General features: G+C 38.3%; 1 protein-coding gene across 1 annotated transcript in view; it reads left to right on the top strand.

The window, feature by feature from the left end:
- The window catches only part of UBE2G1 (ubiquitin conjugating enzyme E2 G1), a 124317-nt gene extending 105608 nt beyond the window's left edge, over nt 1–18709 (top strand). Inside the window, exons 3-5 of the mRNA XM_007937494.2 lie at nt 2147–2244; nt 13756–13934; nt 18623–18709. Of these exons, the coding sequence (XP_007935685.1) occupies nt 2147–2244; nt 13756–13934; nt 18623–18709 (364 nt within the window). The remainder of the gene's footprint in view (nt 1–2146; nt 2245–13755; nt 13935–18622) is intronic.
- The last annotated feature ends 3952 nt before the right edge of the window (nt 18710–22661 follow it).

Genomic DNA, 22661 nt, shown 5'->3' with positions numbered 1-22661 from the left:
TCTCTTTGCAAACAGTTTAGTTTTTTTCTTTCTTAAAGTGTATGTATTATTTTTCTATATCTAGCACATCTTCTTCAACTGTTAAAAGCTCTTAAACAAAGTGTCCTATGCATTATGCTTTACTTTGTCACTCTGTTCTTTCTTTAATCCTTTACAGTGTATTTCCTGTTGCTTCTACCAAAATTGTGTTATCAAGCTCACCACCTTTTTACATTCCAAGTCCAGTGGCCTTCCCTATGTATTCAGAAGTATCTGGTATTATCGATCTGCTGTTTTTTAAACTTAAAAATCTTACTTTTACAATTAAAAAAGGAAAGAAAAAGTAATGTTTACTTGTTAGAAATCCAAACTGTTGAAATGTGTAAAGCAGGAAGTTTTTTTGTAAAAGATTCCATAATCTTACCCTCCAGAGTTAACGATCAATTATGTATTGGTGTCATATTTCTACATATTTTCCTTTTTGTATACAAACATACTCTCACATTTTTTTCTTAGAGACAGATAAGCTTATTTTATAGATCGTTTTTCACTTACTGATAGATTGCTCGTATCATTCCAAGATAATACTTATTTCTGATATTTTTCTTGATATATACTTTCCTCCTGCCTCCAGAATGTAAGCCTCATGAACCTCGTAATGTGTTAAGGTCATTGCTGTGTCCTGTTGCATGGAACAGTGGAACAGTGCTTACAATATACTATTCTATATACTAAGTATGTGATGCATTTGTTCAATGAATGACATTGAATTTTTTACCCAGAGATGAATTGCCATTTAAATACCATTTCAAATTGATCTGAAATAAACCATGATCATATGCCAAGTTCCAGTGGAGAAAAAAAGAATCAGATAGGAGAATTGCTGTTGCCATAAAGAAGTAAATAGAGGTCAGTGTGATAGAGAGACCAAGTTGATCGTTTAAATTGGGTATTCAGGTAAAATGTTTCTCAGGAGGTAGTAATTAAGCAGAGTTCTGAATAATGGTCAGAAGGCAAGGGGACAGGGGTATTTAAAATAGAAAACAGCTGGTCCAAGGCTATAGAAGGGGGAGGATCATAGTCATTTTGCCCCTTTTAGCTGACTTTGATCTCTGACTTTAGTTATCAATGTATAAAACTCATTGTATTGTTCTTTTGATAGTTCCTCAAGAATAGTTTCTAACCAGATGAGTTGTACTGTCCAATACAATAGTCACTAGCCACATGTAGCTGTTAAAATTAAATAAAATTAAAAATTCAGTTTCTTAGTTGCAACAGTCATGTGACAAATGGCTAGTGGCTACTGTATTGGACAGTACAGATAGAGAACATTTCCAACATGGCAGAAGGTTCTGTTGGATAGCACCACTTTGGAGAATCACTAGAATATAAACACCTGAAGTCCAAAGAGGTTTTCTATTTTGTTGACTGCTGTACACCTAACACATAGGGGCTAAATAAATATTTGTTAAATGATGAAATGAATAAATTCATGGATGAGTGGACAGTCAGAACATCTTATGGCACATTTAGGACAACAAAATATGCATAAGTTTACAAGATCAAAAGTACAGCAGTTGCCCAGGGATAAAGCTCAGAAGGCAGGAAAGAAGGATGACTAGAAACAGTAAACGCAGGGAGGATCTGGGAGAGTGCTTTTACATTGTGGGGGGCACTGTAGTTACATTGTGGGGACTACAGTTAATGTCACAACTCAAAATGTGTATGAACTGTTGAATGGAAACAGTTTGCTTTGTAAACTTTCACCAAATTACAGTAAAAAGTTAAAAAATATGTATACACAAAGTGAAAAAGAACTTGGTATGTTTGAGGAAGAGAAGTGGTTTGAGAACAACATGGAGAAATGGATAACTTGAGCCTTGGAGGCAATATTAAGCCTTGTAAATTTTATTCTTATCAGTGCAGTGAGAAGTGAAGGAAAGGTTTGTAGCATGACAATAATGTGATCTGCTCTGAATGCCTTTTTAGCAAACTAATACTTCTTCATTTCACTAGTTCTCTTAAGAGTTTAGTAAGAAGAGTAACTGCTTGGAATCCCAATAACTCACTTACTTTATTTTTAGTGGTAGCACTATCCATCTGCTTTTCATGGTTGCTTTAATAGTTGTCAACTTACAGGCGAGAACTTTTTTTTTTTTTTTTCCAGTGAGGGTGGTGTTTTTAAGGCTCATCTCACTTTCCCAAAAGATTATCCTCTTCGGCCTCCTAAAATGAAATTCATTACAGAAATCTGGCATCCAAATGGTAAGTTTATCGAGTTTTCTTTTTATATCTGCAAATGTGATTGCTTAACTAAAGTTTTCAAGATCAGTAAGAAAAATGTAGTTCTCATTGAATTTGGGATTCTTTGGAATTTTGTACTGAGTTCATTGTATGTGTGACCTTATATTTAATTCTTTAAAAGAGATGGAATAACAGAGATCATATGGAAAAAACGTGAGTTTGTATCTGTTTACTTAGTTTTCAGTTCTTTTTGAGACTCATGATGTTTTAAACTGGAGGCAGAATTACTGGGTGATACTCGGCATTAATGGAGTGCCTACAATTGAGATTATTTCCAAGGTATTATGTGACTCATTATCTATTACAAAGAGCGTAGAAGTCATTAAATATAGACATTTGACATATGCTGTTCACCTTAGTTTTTTGATCGTGGGTAACTTTTCATCTACATTTTTAGCTGTAAAAAAAGGAATTCCCCCCTACTTCTTAAGGTGACTGACTGAGATAGCATATTGCATTTTTTAGGTTTATAAAGCATCCAGTACTACTCTGCATGAAATAGTGACATTGACTTTTTTTTTAAAACCCAGAAATGAGCTACCATTTACAATTCATTTCTAGAGGGGAAATAGAATCAAGACGAACCTACTGTACAGCTTTAAAACCCATTAATGTCATGAGTCCCCACTGCTTTTAAAGAACATAGTTTAAGTTAGGCATCTTCAGAATTCTGTTCAAGAATCATGTTCTGTAAGAACCATTCCCTGGTCCCTCTTCTATGTTAGCCAAAGGTCGCGCTCTATAAGCTATATTTATACATAGTATCCCTGAATTTTTTGCCTTGTTATATATAATAGCGCTTGAAAAGATTTATTTTCTAACTCCTTTGACTATATGTAGTAAGAGCTGTCTTTCTGCTATTCATAGTCTAGATTTTTGGTTGAGGAAGAGAAATCCATTCATATTAGTTTAAGCAAAAATCAGTGAGAGAGAGAGAGTAATAAATGAATTTAAGTTAAATGAGGATGTAGCAGAAGGATATGGAGTGTAATAATAGAACCCAGCAGCTTAAAAAACATGGGAATTACGAGAGACTTGAAGTGGCGAATGGAAAACTGTTGGGAACCAGGGGCGCTTCATAGCATCTAAGACTGTGATGATCGTAAAAGATACATAAATCTTTTTTGTAGCAGTAAGATGAGGGAAGAACTTCTTTAATGATGTAAATGTGGTAGAGCTCATTAATGATAGCTCTGCATGATGTCTGAGTACATGAATTGGCCACATCAGCCTCTTGTCACTTTGACATTTTTTCATCTTCTAGGCAGTTTCTTCTGCCTTCACTTGAATTACGTGATGTGTGGTAGGCAATCTTTTTGTAACTATTTCGAAAGAAGACTGTACTTCTAGGCAAAGTCTCTTTGAGCCTTAATTTCTCCATTTATGAAAATTATATTGAGAACATATATGTAAGCAAGTACATGAGACTTCCATTCTGTTAAGAGGAAGGGTAGCAATGGCCTAGGTAGTTTAAGGAGACAGTAGATTGAAATGAATTTTATTTTAAAATATTGAAGAGATGTTTCATTTTTGTAGGCTACAAGAGAAAAAGCATTAGAGAAGGAAATGATCAAGAGTTTATTGGAAAAAGGAGATGATTTATGAAGAAAGAATACCTGAGGAGATGATGGGCAGGGATGTTAAATACAGCAAGTTAGTTAGGAAGGAGTGAAAAGCCATTCTGAAATAGATATGGAGGAAAACTTAGATAAGCACGTTTTGAGCATTTGCTAGGCACTGGAGGTACAAAGATGATTGCTGAGTTATGGTCCCTTTCTGTAAGGATATCATGGTCTGTGTAAAGGAGAGATGGACATATAAGCATAATAATAAAACTATGATATAATAGTGATATTATATAAAGTGTTTTGGTAGCACAGAAGAGAGTGTCAGGAATTTACTCTTAAAGAATATGATTCTTGAACAGAATGTTTAGTGATGAATATGCCTACTTTAAACTTTGTTCTTTAGGCAGTGGGGAGCCACTACTACATTAATGGGTTTTAAAGCTGTATAGTAGATCTATCTTGATTATATTTGCCTTACAGAAAAATTAGTCATGGAGGGAAGGAATGGAAGGTGAAAGCAGAATGACAGCCAAAAGATAGATGATTTTGTCAATTGTTTGGGTAAGAAACAATAAAAGCTTGAACTAATAGTAGTGGCAGGAAGGAAAATACACTCTCACCTGTTGACTACTAGATGTGTGCCAAAGGGGCAAGGAAGTGGCATCTTTTGACCTCCTCTAACTACACAAGAGCAAGACAGAATGAATCACCATCAGCAGCCCAAGGCCTGTTCTGTGATGCCAGATGTGCTGCCAACATCCAGCCCTCTTATCACTTGACACCAACTCTCCCTCTCATGGCATCCACCACCTCTCTGGTGGCAGTGGCCATACGGAACTCAGAGATTATGGGGTTTATTAGGGAAGCATTGGGCTACAGTTCAAGTTCAGGAGCGCACTCAGTCCCTCTCAGTAGTGCGTCTTTCTCAACCAGCAGTGAGAGATTCCTTCTGCCTCTAGGAGGCTCATTTTGAGCTAAGGCAGAGTGGCGAAACCAACCAGTCCCAACATCGGAATTGTGCACGTCTGAGAGAGGGTGTACTTGCCCAGGAGATTACTTAGTGCTGCCCCAGGTGGATGACTTTAACAGACAGCCACTCAGTTGCTCATGTTAAAGTAGGAGTTACAAAGACTATAGCTAAAAAAGCTATACCATGTCATTCACTACACAACAGGCCACTCCCTGGCTTTTCTAGCCAATATCTCTTTTATACTTCAAAAATTAACATTCCCTTCACCATCATTTTAAGAATAACTTCACCCATGAAAGTTTGTCAGCCAGCCACTTCATGTCTTTATCTCCTTCCATTTTCAAATTTGTCCATCCCTATCAAAACCAGTATTCTGAGAAAACAAGCATGTTCTTTTCTTTCTGAAGAATCATTTGTTCTGCTTGGAACTTTGGACATCTGTATTCATAAATAAGCTAAGTTCAGCCTGGTGTAAGCCATCAAATTACAGCAATTTAACACCAGCTCAGTGTCAAACATTTTTCTCTTCATTTGGTTAGGTTCTAGTCAGCTCAGCCCTAGCCATCCCAGCTAGGTCATAGGTACCAGCTGCCAAGTTTTGGGAGTCACACTCTTCCCTTTACTTCAGACCAGCTAGCACCTTCTCTCTCTTTCTCTCATCCTTAGTCCTCAGGGACTAGTTCCATGCAACTCTTTGTACATCAGACCAGCCAGCCCTTCCTCTCATCCCTAACTTCTGTGGCTTAGGTCAAAGAGTACCAAACTCAGCCCATTTCTTCATTGTTTCACTGTCCCCATTTCTACTCTTCAAGTGGACCCAGGTGGCCACAGGCGAGCAGCATAGAAGCCTACTACTCACTGGCTTCCTGCCTTCCAATCCTGGAAGAGGTTTCTCTCATTGACTATGACTTTACTGTCTTGATGCACCCAAAGCCAAACCACTTGCTTGAAATTCAAAAAGGAAGTAGTCATTTTTTTTTTTTTTTCCTCTTCTATGTAGGTCCTGTTTTTAAATGAAGATCTTCTGTTCTCTCAGTAGTTCAGGGTGGTTCTCAGGTTTTGTACCTAAGCCTCCTATACTCTACATACAGGGTTTGAAACAAAAGCTTGTGTTTTTTTTTAGGCAAATTCTATTTCCCTTTTTAACATATCCAATCAAGTATTGGCTGAAGGCAGACTTAGACGCTCTGTTATGCATACCCAGTAATCATTTCTGACATACTAATAGGTAACAGAACATTCACTATCCATAGTACATTCAGATGAACACATAAGCCAAAACACATAATTCTTTTCAAGACATTCTAGTTTCATCTCTTCGCTTTATTATCTTCCCATTCTATGTATATGGCCTTGGGCCTTTGACTGTGTATAACCATAGCCCTAGCCTCTGGATCAGTTATCTCCTTTAATTGGTCTGGCTCTTGCCTCAGGCCTTTCTCCCCTCACTTGCAGCAAAATGTCTCTATAGTCATTACAGGTAACACTAACCAAAGTAACTATCTAAGAATCCAAAGTTTCACTTCCTAGGTATTGGCAGCATTATTCATAATTGCCAAGAGTTGGACAACCCAAGTGCCCATCAAAAGATGAATAGATAAACAAAATGTGGTACATCCACACAAAGGAATATTTCAGCCATAAGGAGAAAGGAAGTTCTGATACATGTATAAAATAGATGAACCTTGAAGACACTATTATGCTAAATGAAATAAGCCAGACACAAGAGGACCAATAGTGTATAATTCCACATTGTGTGCAGTATCTAGAATGGGCAAATTCATGGAGAAAGAAAGTAGAATAGAGATTACCAGGGGCTGGGAGAAGGGAGTAATGAGAAGCTATTGTTTAATGCCCCCGCATGTCTGTCAGTTTGTCCATGTGTGGTGGCTTGTATGTTGTTATAATGCTGGAAGCAATGGTGGACAGGTTTCAGTGGCACTTCCAAACTAAGACAGATTAGGAGGAAAGACCTAGCTATCTACTATTCCTTATGGATCACAGCAGAACATTGTCTGACTCACTTGCTTTGGACATGTCATTAGGAGGGATCAATCACTGGAGGAAAACAACATGTTTGGTGACATAGAGGGCTAGTCAGGGTGAGGAAGGCCTTCAGTGAGATGGATTGGCTCAGTAGCTGCAGTGATCTTGAACACGTCTATGATTGTGAGGATGATGCAGGAATGGGTAACATTTTGTTCTGTTGTACGTAAGGTTGTCATGAGTCAAAGCTGATCTGATAGCATCTTTATTTATCTTAATGGATACAGAGTTTTGGTTTGGAGTGATAAAAAGTGATCTGGAAATATTTCAAATGGGATTGACTCAGAACATCCATTTACTTGCCCTGTCTCATTAACTCATTAACAAAGATAACTCATTCCCAAATGCGATTATAATCACAGCCATAAAGGTTGTTGTTGTTATGTGCCGTTGAGTCAAACCCGACTCATAGCGACCCCTCCTTGGGTTTCCGAGGCAGTATCACCACGGAAGTAGGATTGCCCAACTTTCCTTCCGAGGAGTGGCTGGTGGGTTTGAACCGCCAGCCGTCTGGTTAGCAGGCAAGTGTTTTAGCCACTATGCTACCAGAGCTCCCGCCATAAAGGTTAGGATTTACAAAATATATTTTTAGTTTACTCTATAACATTCCACTCTTTCACCCCCAAAATTCACTTCCTTGCCACATGCGAAACACACTCAGTCTATCACATCATCTCAAAAGTCTTAAAACTTCAGGTCCAAAATCTCATCTTCTGAATCATCTAAATCAAATACGGGTAAAACTTTAGGTATATTTCATCCTGAGACAAAATTCCTCTTCATCTGTGAACCTGTGAAGTTTAAGATACAGGTTATCTACTTCCAAAGTAAAATGGTAAAATAGACACAGGTAGACATTTCCATTACAAATAGGAGAAATTGTAGGGAAAGAAAGGATTAACAGGAACAGAGCAAGTTCAAAATACAGCAGAAAAATTACATTAGCTCTCAAGGTTTGAAAATAATCCTCTGTTCTTTGTAATTACCTGGGCAGTCTCCCTACTCTCCAGATTGTGGGTATTGGTCTTGTCTTGCCCTCTGAATTCAGGTTGGAGGCCTCTTGGCCCTGGGCGTCACCTCTTCCTTCCTTTTCAATGTCAACTTTGCTTCCTTGGTTTTAAGCAGCCTCATTTTCCTAGTCCATCTGAGTGGGGACCCCATCCCCTCAATCCTTGGAAAGCTCTATTCTTCTGCCCTGTGGTTATGGCAGTCTTAACCCCCTCCCAAGCCCCTAAACCCAAACCAAATGGGGGCCCTGGTAGCATAGTACCTAAGGCATTTGGCCATTAACCAGAAGGCTGGTGGTTCAAACCCATCAGCCACTTCTTGGAAGGAAGACTGGGCAATGTATTTACATAGAGATGTTGTGGTTATGTGCCGTTGAGTCATCTCCGACTCATAGCCACCCCTCCTTGGGTTTCCAAGGCAGTATCTCTACAGAAGTAGATTGCCCAGTCTTCCTTCCGAGGAGTGGCTGGTGGGTTTGAACCATCAACCTTCTGGTTAGCAGTCTGGTGCCTTAGGCACTGCGCCACCAGAGCTCCTCCATAGAGATACCACCTTGGAAACCCAAGGAGGGCCCCCATGCCTCTGGCACACCTTAATGGCAGCCTAACACTGTGGAACTGAGTTGGCAGAGATACGACTCTTTGAAACTAAGAAGGCTTTGCTTCACATGCTCCTTCCAACAGTTCTCCTATTTCTGAGCTGTTCCAGGGATGTTCTTTTTCTTTTCTTAGAGGACAGCAGATATAGCTTCCTTGGCCTGTTTCCTGTCTGTAGAATCCCATTCTCTCCTTACATTCTTTCTCTGTCCTCTTCAGTCTAAGCTGATGGGTATGGTAGTTGGTTAAATCCATCAGTCACAGGCTTAATCTCTTTAACAAGATTGTGTAGCCAAGTCCTTGGTGAATATCCTAGAACATGTGTCCTTGGTTTGTACAACAGAATTTTCCATATCTTTAATTTTTGTTTTCATTTTGCACAGTTCATTTTTAAGTCTATTTCTTCCCTCTCCTATTTTACTATAGGTGGCCCCTTTAAAATTTTGCTTAGAAATATCTTCCGGATACCCAAGTTCATTATTTAAAACTTCTACCTTCCACCAAACACTTGAATATAAATTCAGATGAGTTCTTTGCCATTGTGTAAAAATCATTGCTCTTCTTCCATTGCCCTTCTTCCATTGTCCAATCACATGTTCATCATTTTCTTTTAAAGCTTCATTAGAAGCACATTTAACATCCACATTTCTAGCAACATTCTGTTGCTGGCACCATATGTATTCTCTAAGACAGTAGACATTTTCTCTACAACTCTCCTCATTTCTATCTCCGCCCTCACCAGAATTGCCTTTAACCTCTATAATTCTATCAACACTCTTTTTGAGGCAATCTAGTCTTTTATTATAACCAAACTCCAAAGTCACCGTCATTGAGTTGATTCCTACTCATAGTGACCCTGATTGGGTTTCCAAGGCTTATAAATATGGAAGCACACCACCGACCCTCTTTCTTCTGTGGAGTGGCTGGTGGGTTTGAACTGCTGACCTTTTGGTTGGCAGCTTTAACCACTGCACCACCAGAACATTTCCAGCCCTACCCATTACCCAATTCCAAAACCATTTCCACATTTTAGGTGTCTGTTAGAGCAGCACCTCACTCATAAAGTACCAAATTCTACCTTTGTTACCTAGTGCTGCTGTTATAGAAACACCACAAGTAGGTGGCTTTAACAGATAGAAATTTACTCTCTCATGGTTTAGGAGGCTTGAATTCCAAATTCAGGGTGCTATTTCTAGAGGAAGGCTGTCTCTCTGCTGGTCCTAGAGGAGGATCCTTACCTCTTTCCACTTCTTTTCCTGGGTGATTTTCACGTGGATTGCCATTTCTGTCCTCCCAGCTCTGTTTCTCTAGTTTGCTTGTTTACTCTCTTTTACATCTTGAAAGAGATTGATTCAAGGACACCCTACCTGAATCCTGCTTCATTACCATGACAAATGCAACCTAGTCCCAAATGGGATTATAGCTAAGGGCATAGAAGTTAAGATTTACACCACAGTTTTGGGAGACATAATTTATTTCCATAAAAGTAGGTTTCTATCCAAGAAAGTGAAAAATGTATGTCTTCACAAAACTTGTACACAAATGTTCTTAGCAGTATTTATTACTCATAAGAGCCAAAAAGTAGAGATAATAGGTGCCCACCAGCTGATGAATGGATAAGAAAATGTGCTATATCTACATAATGGAGTATTGTATGACAATAATAAAAAAAGAAATAATGACAAATGCAACATGGATGAAACTTGAAAACATTATACTGAGTGAAAGAAGCCAGTCACAAAAGACAATATAGTGTATAATTCCACTGATATGAAATACCCAAAATATATAGCTCTTTAGAGACAGTAAGTAGATTGGTAGTTGCCTCGGTTTTAGGTGGAGGTAGGATCTGACTGCTAATGGTTATGGAATTTCTTTTTGGGGTGATGAAAATGTTCTAAAATTAATTATGGTAATGGTTGTACAAATCTGTGAACACACTCGAGAAACCAAACTGAACTCACTGCCATTGAGTTGATTCTGATTCATAGTGGACCCCCATTGGGTTTCCAAGGCTGTAAATCATTTTGGAAGTAGGTCATCCCATCTTCCTTCTGTGGAGTGGCGGGTGGATTTGAACTGCTGACCTTCTGGTTAGCAGCCAGATGCCTTATCCACTACACCACAAGAGCTTCTTCATGAACATGCTAAAACCAAAAACGAAACTCACTGAACACACTGTTGTTGTTGTTATATGCCATCCAGTCAGATCCGACTCATCATGACCCCTCCTTAGGTTTCCAAAGTGGTATCACTACGGAAGTAGATTGCCCAGCCTTCCTTCTGAGGAGTGGCTGGTGGGTTTGAACCTCCAACCTTCTGGTTAGCAGTCAAATGCCCTAGGCACTAGCTACAAGAGCTCCTACTGAACACACTAGAAACTGTTAAATTATATACTTCAAGTGAGTGAATTGTATAGTATGTAAATTATATTTCTATAAAGCTGTCATAAAAATTATTATAGGGAAAAGATTAGCTTTGTGTGGCTTAGATATGTTTAATTTTGGACTTGTTTTTCTTGAGGTATACTTGCCACATCCAGTTATGTTATTCGATAAAACCTGTTCCAGAGCTTAACAGTGAGCTCAGGGCCTTGGAAGTTATTGGCATCAAGATAACAGGTAACATTGTGATACAATGAATAAGTTAATTTGTGCAAGGAAAAGATGATTAATATTGGAGAATAGGATAACATAAAAAATCAGACAAGGAAAAGGAGAACTAGAAAGTGACCAAGAATGTATGATTCAATAGCCTTAGGATAAAAAAGGCGTCATGGAAGCCAAGGGAGGAAAATGTGTCCAGGAAGGTGCTGTTAAGAGAATCAGTTGTCTTGGCCCAGAAGGGTTGGGTTGAGATAGATGAAAGTACCCCGGAGAATGTTACCTTGACCACTTAGTGAGAACAGTCACAGTGTCCTGGTGTAGGGGGCAGAAGCCATTTTCTTAGAAAGTGGAAGGACTACCTGTTCTGGTTACCTAGTGGCCGCTCTGACAGGAATATAACCACAAATGGGATGGCCTTAACAAACAGGAGTTTATTCTCTTATAGTTTGGAAGCTTTAAGTCCGAGTTACAAGTGCTAGGCTCTAGGGGCTGGGTGAAAGCCCCTCAGTCTTGGGATCCATCTCTTCCTTTGCTCTGCCCACTGGAGCTAGAGGCGTTTCTTCACTCAGACAGCTGTTGGCTGCTGAGGCTGCCAAGCCCAAAGTTGACAAGTAAAAAGGCACAGTCCTGATGTTACCAAACCACAGGTCAGACTATTAATTTAAGTCCATTATAAGACCCAAGGTCGGCAGAGCATGGTAGGCTGCTGAGCAATGACACGGCTGCATGCAGGGTCCAAGCATGCCCAAAGCTAGAGACCATTCCCAAGGCTGCTGCTTATATACAGGAAGCAGATCACATACCCAAAGCAGCTACTCAGCTGCTTGTGGTAGATCCCACCACGGAGTTGATTGCCAATCTCATCATGGGGAATAACTACCACCAGCTGCCCAGCCACTCAGCCAGGCCCAGCCAAGTTGAAACAGAAACATAACTACCACACTACCTAAGTAATTTTACATGCTGCATGGCTTCAAGAGAAAGAACAAAAGATGTGCATTGTTTGGGTTAGGTTAGCTTTAAGTTGGAAGAGATGTGTTTTATTTTCAGTAACTAATGCTGAGATTGTTGGCTAGCTATTTATGGGGATATGAAAAGATTTCGATTTTTTTTTTTAAACACCAAACAGCAAAGTGAATTAAAAAGCTAAAAGGAGTAAGAAATCATGAGTGATTTAAAAAATAGTAGTGAGTGCCAATTGTTTGGTGAGTATTAGGGACAAGAACTTTCTAGTTTCAGAGTAATAAACATGAAAGACTAAATAAAGGAGATTAAAGACTAAATGCAATATATATTTTTTAATTGGATCTTGTACCAGAAAATAAGACTAGCATTAATAAGATCATTATCTATAAGAACATTACTAGAACGCTGAAGTAAAAGGATAAAGTAACATCCTAAAATTACATGGGAAAAATTAAAGAAACATTTTGGCAAGAAAAAATAAAGTATATATAAATGAGTAAAGGATAAGAACAGACATTCACAAAAGAGGAAGTACATATGATTGATATATACATACACAAACACACACACCCCATTTCAAGGAGCCTTGGTGGCACAGTGGCACAGTGCTTACCTGCTAACCAAAGGTTGATGGTTAGAATCCACCAGCTGTACCCTGGGAGAAGAATGTGGCAGTCTGCATCTGTAAAGATTTACAGCCTTGGGAACCCTATGGGACAGTTCTACTCTGTCCTATAGTGTCACTATGAATTGGAATTGATTCAGTGGCATTGGGTTTGATTTTTGCTATGTACAATAGTTACTTTAAAATAGGGACATTTTCTTATTACTCATGTAACTATTACTTATGGCTTGAATTTAAAAAAATAGGTACTGTATATAGAAAGGGGGCCTTGCGCATGTCATTTATGTTGATGAATTCTCACTGGCAATATGGCATATTACTTTTTGAGTATCTTTCTTTCCCTGAAAATTTGCCTTTATATGTAATTTAAAATTTTAATGGCGAAATGAGGAAACCATTAAATACAAATTTGATTTCTACTCCTTGACTATAACCCCTAGTTACCCTTTAGGCCTGGAATTGAACTCACTCCCATGGCTTCCAGCTGAACAATAGATAGGCATATAGGGTGAACATTTACACCAGGTAGATACACTCTTTAGAATAATCAATCATAGGAGAATAGGAGAACAGTGATTGTACAGGGAGATAGCTCAGGGGCCCAGAACACTGTTTGGGTACATCTTGGGAAATGCAGTCAGTTTCATGAAACAAAATGTGTATGAACTGCTGTATGGAAAAAGCATTTGCTTTGTAAATTTTCACCCAAATCATAATAAATTTGGAATGTTAAAAGAAAATTTGATTTCCAGTATTTTTGAGCCATATACTTTATGTTCCTGTAGGGACATATCCAGTAGTTGACCTTTATTCATTTACATTGTATTTATTAGGCACCATCTTCCTGCAAAGTATCTTTTTATACAGATGATAAGGTGATTACATTCCCATTGGAATGGTGTGCTTAGTAAAATCTGTGGTCTTCCTAAAAGGTTAGCAGATTGCATTTTAGAAAATAACTTCTGTATATATTTAATGTTCTACAAAGATACTGTGGGAATCAGGATCACATTTGTAATAGTTATTTTATGTATAACTTAATTAGTGGTATTTTAAACAACAGGACTTTTATTCTATGATTTTGCAGTTGATAAAAATGGTGATGTGTGCATTTCTATTCTTCATGAGCCTGGGGAAGATAAATATGGTTATGAAAAGCCAGAGGAACGCTGGCTACCCATCCACACCGTCGAAACCATCATGATTAGTGTCATTTCTATGCTGGCAGACCCCAACGGAGACTCACCGGCTAATGTTGATGCTGCGGTAAGTTCACATGCACACATCTCTCTTGCTGTCTTACTCAGTCCCTTTAATAAAACTCAACTAGAACTACAGTATCTCCATTTCTGTGTGTTCATTTGTTTTTCTCCTGAATCCATATGAAACTAAGTTGCAGATATAATTAAGCCTCAATTCTACATACTTGTGCCTGCATTTATTAGTAATACACTATCTTACATAATTATATGCCATTGTCATGCCTAAGAAAATTTAATATCAAGTCTTTGTTAAAATCCATTATTATTATCCATAAGTTTTTATTTTTTAAAATTTCAGATTTCTGGAAAACTACATTAGTTAAATGACTACCCCTATACCCTTCACCGGGAGCTCTGGTAGCGTAGTGCCTAAGGCACTTGACTGCTAACTAGAAGGCTGGCGGTTCAAACCCATCAGCCACTCCTCGGAAGGAAGATGGGGCAATCTACTTCCGTAGTGATACTGCCTGGGAAACCCAAGGAGAGTTCGCTGAGTCGAGTCCGACTTGATGGCACATAACAACAACAACAATAACAACATACCCTTCACCTAGATTCACCAACTGTAGAGATTTTGCTACTTTTTTTGCAAAACTATTTTAGAGAGTAGTTTATAGATATCATAACCCTTTACCCCAAATAGGTCGGCATACATCTCCTAAAAATAAGAGCATCTTCTGTATGAGAATAATACAAGTCTGTCATTGATAAAGTATACTTATTAAATATACTTGGTCCATATTTACGTTTCTCCAATATTTTTTATAGCTGCCCATTTTTTGTTAAATCCAGAATCCAGTCCAGGAATATGTATTAAACTATATATTTATGTTTCATCAGAGTTTCTGTAGGAGCTCTGGTGACATAGTACCTAAGGCACTTGACAGCTAACCAGAAGGCTAACGGTTCAAACCCACCAGCCACTCCTTGGAAGGATGATTGAACAATCTACTTCCATAGTGATGCTGTCTTGGAAACCTAAGGAGGAGTTACTTTGAGTTGGATCTGACTCTACAGCAGTGAGTTTTTTTTTTTTTTTTAAGAGTTTTTTAAATAGTTCCCAGTTTCTTGGTCTTCTGCCTTTCTTTGATAAAACCCTTTCTCTAATTCTTATTCTTAATGTTTTAAATTCTGGGAACTTTTGTTAGTATATTCAAAGCTAAGAGATTAAATCTACCACCCCTCCTTGGCTAATTCAAACCTACTATATAAAAACCTGGGTAAAATACATAGAAAAAGACTATAGAAAGTCCCTTTTAAAATCTATAACTGAATTTTTGGTTATAGTAATAGAATTGAACTAAAAACTGGCAGGAAATCACTTTAACTTTGTATTTAATCAATTATTAATTCAAATATTAGTGACAGGAGAAAGAGTGATGACTGCTTTTAAAAAAATAATCTTATGGAATAAGATACTGCTAAAACGGTAGCAGTAGGAGTATTAGAACGTGTCTAACTTCAGGAGGCTGATAATGACTAGGATTGGCCCAAAGCTGATTGCCATGATCTGAAGGCCAAACATACCTCCACTCTCCAACCTTTTTTACCAGTTCTGACACCAGCCGACCCTCCCACAGGACTCTCTATTTCTATTCTGGGCTAGATAATCCATTGCAATGGCTGCCCAGAACTTACAGACCATACTTAAGTGGTTTATTAAGGAAGTTGCAAGGTACAACTTGGCATCAGGAGCAGGTAGGCAAAGTGTGGAAAGTTCCCACAAAGAGAAAAGCACATCGTTCCCTTCTTCAGTGCAAGGCAGCTCTCTGATCCCTGCAGGCCTCTTCTTGGCTCCCTCAGGATAGGCCCTCTTGGCCCTGCTATCTCTTAGCACCGACTTTGCCTAGCTTTTGCTGTCTTTGGTGACCTGTGTTACAGGTCTTTTATGAAATTCCTTGCCATTGAGACATCTTTAGATTGCCAATTTCCTCTCCTCTGGTGCCTGTTTCTATAAATATTCTACCTGCATTTGGTCTTCCATAAATTTGCAGGGTATGTGTGTTCTCAGTATTTCGTGGCTTCCATGTCACTTTCTTTGTTGTTTATACCTTTCAAACAGAAGTTCTAATATTTTATTAGGATCTCAGGATAGAAAGGAAATAAACATATAAACTTTTGCTATATAGAATTTATAGGTCTCCTATCTATAAGATGGAGCTCTGGTGGCATAGGGCTTAAGGCACTTGACTGCTAACCAGAAGGCTGGAGATGCAAGTCCACTAGCCACTCCTTGGAAGGAAGGTTGGGCAATCTACATCATAGTGATACCACCTTGAAAACCCAAGGAGGGGTCGCTATGAGTCGGAGCTGACTCGTCAGCAGTGAGTTTTTTTTTGGGGGGAGGGGGGTGGATATATATAAGATGAAGATGATACCATTACCTATTTGGTAATCAGGAGTGCATGGTACAGTGGACTCAACAAATGGTAATTTGCCAGCTATCATACTTTGGAACTGTCATCTTCTGCTCTTCACTAGAAGTCATCCTTGCCCAGTCTTATCTCAGTCACCAGAGAATGGTAGTGATATCTCTTGAAACTCTCTTCCATCTTCTGTCATTGACTTCAGTCCTTTTTACTTCCTACTTAAATTGTTTTAATAGGTTCCTATCTAATTTCCCTGTTTCTAGTCTTATATTTGGGAGCTCTGGTAGTGTAATGCCTAAAGCACTTGACTGCTAACCAGAAGGCTGGCAGTTCAAACCCACCAGCCACTCCTTGGAAGGAAGATGGGGCAATCTACTTGACTAGTGATACTGCCTCGGGAACCCAAGGAGGGTCGCTATGAGTCGGGTCCGTCTTGACAGCACATAACAACAACAGTCTTATATTCTCTCTGCTACAGTGGTGTTTTTTGGTGATTCTCTACCCCCCCCCCCCCCCCCTTTGAGATTGTCTTTCCTTCTTTGCCTGGAATTGCCCTTTCTTCCTTTTGGTTAGAAATGATGAGTTAGAGATATCATAACATTTTACCCACAAATACTTCAGGAAAAACACCTCCAAAAGATCAGAACATTCTCCTATGTAATTATGAAACCGTTATCTTACCTAACCAAATTAATTGTAATTACATAATACATTGATATGTCCAATTTATAGTCATATTTCTATAATTGTCCCCTATAATGTTCAAAACTACTTCCTTCTCAGGCTTGGTGATAACTGAAAGACTTTCCTGATCTTCTAGACTAAATTAGTTCCCTTCTTTCATAGTCCGTAGTAGTCTTTGCACATACAGGTTATAATTTGTCTCACAGTTTATTGTAATGATTGGCCTATTGGTGTGTCTTGCTTTGAGGACAAAATTGCTTTTTGAATCTTCCTCTGAAAGAGAAAGGATTAAAGATTCCTGTAGTCTTTGCTGTCCTTATGGGAATGATATTCAAAAAAAGAAAAATGACTGGGTATTTTGTAAGAATTTTCTATTTACATGTTTGGTGTTGTTATGTGCTGTCAAGTCGGACCCAACTCATAGTGACCCCTCCTTGGGATTCTGAGGCAGTATCACTAGGGAAGTAGATTGCCCCATCTTCCTTCCGAGGAGTGGCTGGTGGGTTTGAACTGCCAGCCTTCTTGTTAGCAGTCAGGTGCCTTAGGCACTATCAACTCTCTTCTCTTGTGAAACTATTCTAGGGCTGTTTTATGTTCCATCTTCACACTGCTGGCTGTGATAATGTTATTGTCATATGTATGTGTTTTAACTTTTTGCACTAGAAATTGTATACAAGAGCATTTCAGTATGATTCATGTGTTTTCCCACCCATCTACCTTATACACAGGCATTTTATGTCTACTTTATTTCCTGGGAGAGCTGGCAATCCTTCATATATCCTAAAATGTCTTATTTGTAAATTGTAGCTTTCTTTTCAGTGTATAGACAGACATCCCCTGGATTATGAATGAGTTACATCCCTAAATCAGTCTTTAAGTTGAATGTGTGTGAAAGTCAGAACAGTTTGGTATGTTTTGTTTCTAAGGTCAGTTAGTCAAATTGTTTGTGTTTAAGGTATATTGTTCTGTGCATAAAAAACATTAAAGAAACACTTCCAGATAGATTAAAACATCTTTAACATATAATACGGTAGTAACAATGTTTTGATGCATGTCACAAAATAGTGCTTGTATGTTATTACAAACCGTTATGTTGTTGTTGTTGTTGTTATGTGCCATCGAGGTGGACCTGACTCATAGCGATTCCTCCTTGGGTTTCCGAGGCAGTATCACTACAGAAGGAGATTGCCCAACCTTCCTTCCAATGAGTGGCTGGTGGGTTTGAACCGTCAGCCTTCTGGTTGGCAGTCAAGTGCCTTAGGCACTATGCTACCAGAGCTCCTACAAACCATTATATGTACCTCAAACTTTTAATGTAATATTGTTTATGGGGATCAATTTGTGAAGCAGATTGAATGTAAGTCAGAGATTCATAATCCAAGAACTGCCTGTAATCAAAGCTTTTTTTTTTTTTTTTAAAGAATTTTGACTGCACAAGTCATTTGCATAGATTGCTGCTCATGTATCCCAGCTGAGTGCCTTGTATGGAAGTATTTTTTAATTCCTTTGCTACCTTATCTCTGTCCAACATTTTAAAAGTACATAAATTATCAAAGCATACATATGATATTAAAATTAGTATTTGAGATTATAAGGGGAGTTTGTGTAGAATCATTTTATATTACTTTTACACCTATAGAAAGAATGGAGGGAAGACAGAAATGGAGAATTCAAAAGGAAAGTTGCCCGCTGTGTAAGAAAAAGCCAAGAGACTGCTTTTGAGTGACATTTATTCTGCAGCTAGTAACTTCACTTATTTCAGGGTAAGTTTATTTTAAAACCATACTACTGTTTTTTTTCTTTTTGTAAATGCCATATATGTTTTGAGAAACAATGTAACTTTGGTATTTGAATTGCTTGTTTTCAAACTGGCTTTATTTTTTGGTGCTATTACCCAGTAGTCTGCTGATTCTTAAAGTATTTGGTGTAACCTACATACTTTCCTCCTTTAGTCCATCCAGCTGTTTTTAAACTAGATAATTCTGTGTTAAAATGGCCTGCATGTTGGTGGTCAGTTTCTTTTCACTGATGATACAATTTCTAATGTTAAGGGATTTTATTTACTTCCTTTTAGTTTCTTTTGTTTTAACTTTTGGTCTACCATCTTGACCATTGCTGGAACTGAAGTTTCGTATTTTTTAAAGAAAGATCCTATTTCATAATACACTACAAAGACCATTAAATACCTACCTGTCTTGCATTCATTGGTCTTTATATCCTTGTTCATTGCTGAAAGGGCTAGCAGGAAAAAATTTCGCTTTATTGTATAACATCAGTTCATAAGTTTATCTTAGGACTAGCAGAGTATCAAAGATAGAAGGCACCCATCTGACTTAGAGTAGAACACAGAGTTAATCACACATGTGACATTTAAATTATTTGGCTTTTTTTTTTAAAATAAATACTGAGGTAATTAAAAACTACTTATGGAAAGCAGTGTAGAAAGGATCACAGTTCAGGGTTCTATTAACTTTGACATCCTCTTTTCATATCCCCAATTCTGTGTTTACAGTTTCTTTTCATCATAATTTTACCCAAGTTTTTATTCTTAAACGGTATTGCGTGTTGTTGAACTATATATATGTGGAATTATAATTTTTGTATTATGTGACTTCTTTTTAACTTTTTATTGTGATTTGGGTAAAAATTTACAGCACAAACCTGTGGCTTTTATTACTTAATATTTTATTCTTGAAATTGATTCTTATTGTGTGTGTAGGAATATTTCATCTGTTTTCACTGTTGTATAATACTTCATGAGGTAAATTACTTTTCTATTCTTTTTCTTATTGCAGTTATTTTTCAACTTGCTTTTTTGCTTTTGCTATTATAAAGAATATGACTATCCTCGTTTTCTGCTGCACAGTGTGACCACATTCTTCCCATTTTCACCCTGTTTTACCATTTCCCTTGGTCCTCTTTTCCTATCCCTTCCTGCCTTCTGAGCTTTATCCCTGGGCAAATGCTGCCCTTTGGATCTCGCATGGTTGATTGTTCAGAGGAGTGAATACCTTCCTGAGTGTACTCACCTTACAGGCTTGTCTGTCATTAGCTGAAAGTTGAGCCATGTGGATTGATTTCAGTTCCCAGCTTGAAGGGTGTCTGAAGGCCATAGTCCCATGGTTCCACCAGTCTTCATCAGACCAGTAAGCTTGGTCTTTTTAACACTTTTGAGTTCTGTTCTGCATTTTTCTCTCATTGTATATAGGACCTCCTCTTCTTTCAGAGTGATCAGCAATGGTACCCAGGTACCATAAAGATCTTCTGGCCTCAGGGTCATGTAGGCTGGGGTTCATGTAGTCATTGGTCTTCCATCTATTCATCAGCATATAATCTATAATATTGACATGAATAAGGATTGTTTCATATTCTCTATAGTATTTAATATTACCAGACTTTGGCAGTGTTTTAAATCTGGAGAGTGTATAGTGGTGTGTCATTGTGGTCTTAATATGCATTGTCTTGGTTACCAGAGCTATTGCATTATTGTTTCATGTGTTTGACTGTCAAAGCTTCCTATGTGAAATGCATGTTTAGGTCTTTGGATTGTTTTTCTATTAGGTTGTTAATTCCTAGCATTGTCATTTCAGTTTCTTTATGGGGTCTTTGAAAAACAGGCGTTCTTAATTTTAATGTATTTGAATTTCTTAATCCTTTTCTTTATGGATTTTACTTTTTGTGTCTTAGTTAAGAAATCTTTCCCTTCCATGCCTTCAAAAAGTTATTGTTCCATATTGTCTTCTAAAAGTGTTTTAGCTTTGCCTTTCATATCTTGTGTTGAATCCACTGACAATGATTATTCATGTGGTATGAAGTATGGGCTCATCTCCATTTGAACAGTTGATTGTACCATTCATCATTGACAAATTCATCCTTTTACCAGTGATACACAATGCCAGTTATGTTATCAAATCACATTTCCAGATGCGTGTGCATCTGTTTATGAATTTTCTGGTTTTGGTTGTGCAAAAAGGGCATTTTTTGGCATCTTCTTCTGACCTCCTCCAGCCTCATCAGAAGGGAACAGAATTACCATCAGCAGCCCAAGGCTGATTCCTATGAGGCCAGACATACCACCATTCTCTAGGCTTTTTACCAATTCTGACACTAACTGCCCTCCTTCTACAGCACTCATTACTTCTCTTCTGGGTTTGATAATTTGTTGCTGGGGCCACACAGAACTCACAGATAATACTCAAGACTGTAGGGTTTATTAGGGGAGTAATAGGTTACAATTCAGGTTCAGGAACACCCAGGATACAATTTTTCAATCAGGACAATCTCCCCTTGGCCATGTCCAAAGGCCTGCTTCTCTTTGGCCCTTGGCCTCTTGGTCTGGTCTCTTGTCTGCTTGGACAAGTGTTACAAAGCCCTTTCTTCTGTGCCAATAGGGGCACCTAGTTGCATCCTACTCTGCCAGCAAGCCTCCTACCCAAAGGCACTCAAGTTTTTTGCTCCGTGGACCAGGAAGCCTGCTGCTCTGTCTCATGCCTCTTGGTTCTGCTGCCACCATCTCTGAGCAGGTCATCTCAGCTAATTGTCTCTTTTGTCTCTCTGCCAAAGAGGTCCAGTGCAGGGATCTCAGGTCCAAGGATATGCTTCATTTCATCTTCAGCTCTTCTCTCTTGGCAATGAGATATCCCCTTCTGCCTCTAGGAGGGGCTCATTTTAAGCCTAGTGTGATGGCAAAACTGACTGATCCCCACATTAGGGTCTCAAACACCTTATTTGTGTGCCCCCACCCTCACAAGGGTGCCATGTACCTGTTTACATTATTAGCAAGCTATATGGTCCCCTTGGTGAGCCACAAGTACATCACATTTGCATAATTCCACCTAGTCGTCTGGTGGGAGTCACAAAGACCGTATAAAAAAAGCCATATAAAGTAATTCAGGTTGTTTGGTTTGTCTATCCCTGAACCAGCATCACACTATCTTATTTGTTATTTTCATGATTAATTGTATTAAATGCAAAGATACAAATCAGTAAGGTTAAAGTTTATACACCACTCATCTTGTTTCCATGTTTGAAAGCTCTGTTTTTTTGATGAGATTTATATGTACTTTTCAATCTTCTTGTAATAACCTAAATATGCTGAAAGTTGAACTAAATTTTTCCATTACAACCAAATACACCAATAACCTTACAGTCTTCAAATTATTTGTTTTTTTCACCATCTTTTTAAAAATTTTCCTTTTTTTTTGAATTGTGGTTTAGGTGAAAGTTCATGTAGCAAATTAGTTCTTCATTCAATAATTCATACACATTTGGTTTTGTGTAGTTGGTTTGCAATCCCTTCAGTGTAACAGCACTCTTCCCTCTTCCTCCCTGGGTTCCCTGTTGCTGTTTGTCCTTCTTTCTTGTCCTTCCTGCCTTTTGAACTTGTTTTTGGGTAACTGCTGTCCTGTTGGTCTAGTATGGGTGATTGTTCTGAGGAGTAAGTTTTTCATGGGTGATGTTATTGTTTACTCTATAGGCCCGGCCTATCTATTGCTTGGCTGTAAGGTGATCCCTGGGAGTGGATTCAGTTCTGGATTTGAAGGGTGTCTGACGGCCATAGTCTTGGGGATTCCACCAGTTACTATTAGACCAGTAAGTCTGGTCTTTTTCATGATTTCCAGTTTTGTTCTACATTTTTCGCACAGTCTGTACAGGACCTTCTTTGTAGTCCCCAATCA

The sequence above is a fragment of the Orycteropus afer genome, unplaced genomic scaffold, assembly GCF_000298275.1.
Source record: "Orycteropus afer afer isolate SDZICR_OR568_19922 unplaced genomic scaffold, OryAfe1.0 scaffold00042, whole genome shotgun sequence".
Lineage (NCBI taxonomy): Eukaryota > Metazoa > Chordata > Mammalia > Tubulidentata > Orycteropodidae > Orycteropus > Orycteropus afer.
Note: the sequence above shows the minus strand (reverse complement) of the source record. Positions and strands in the feature narration are given on the sequence as shown.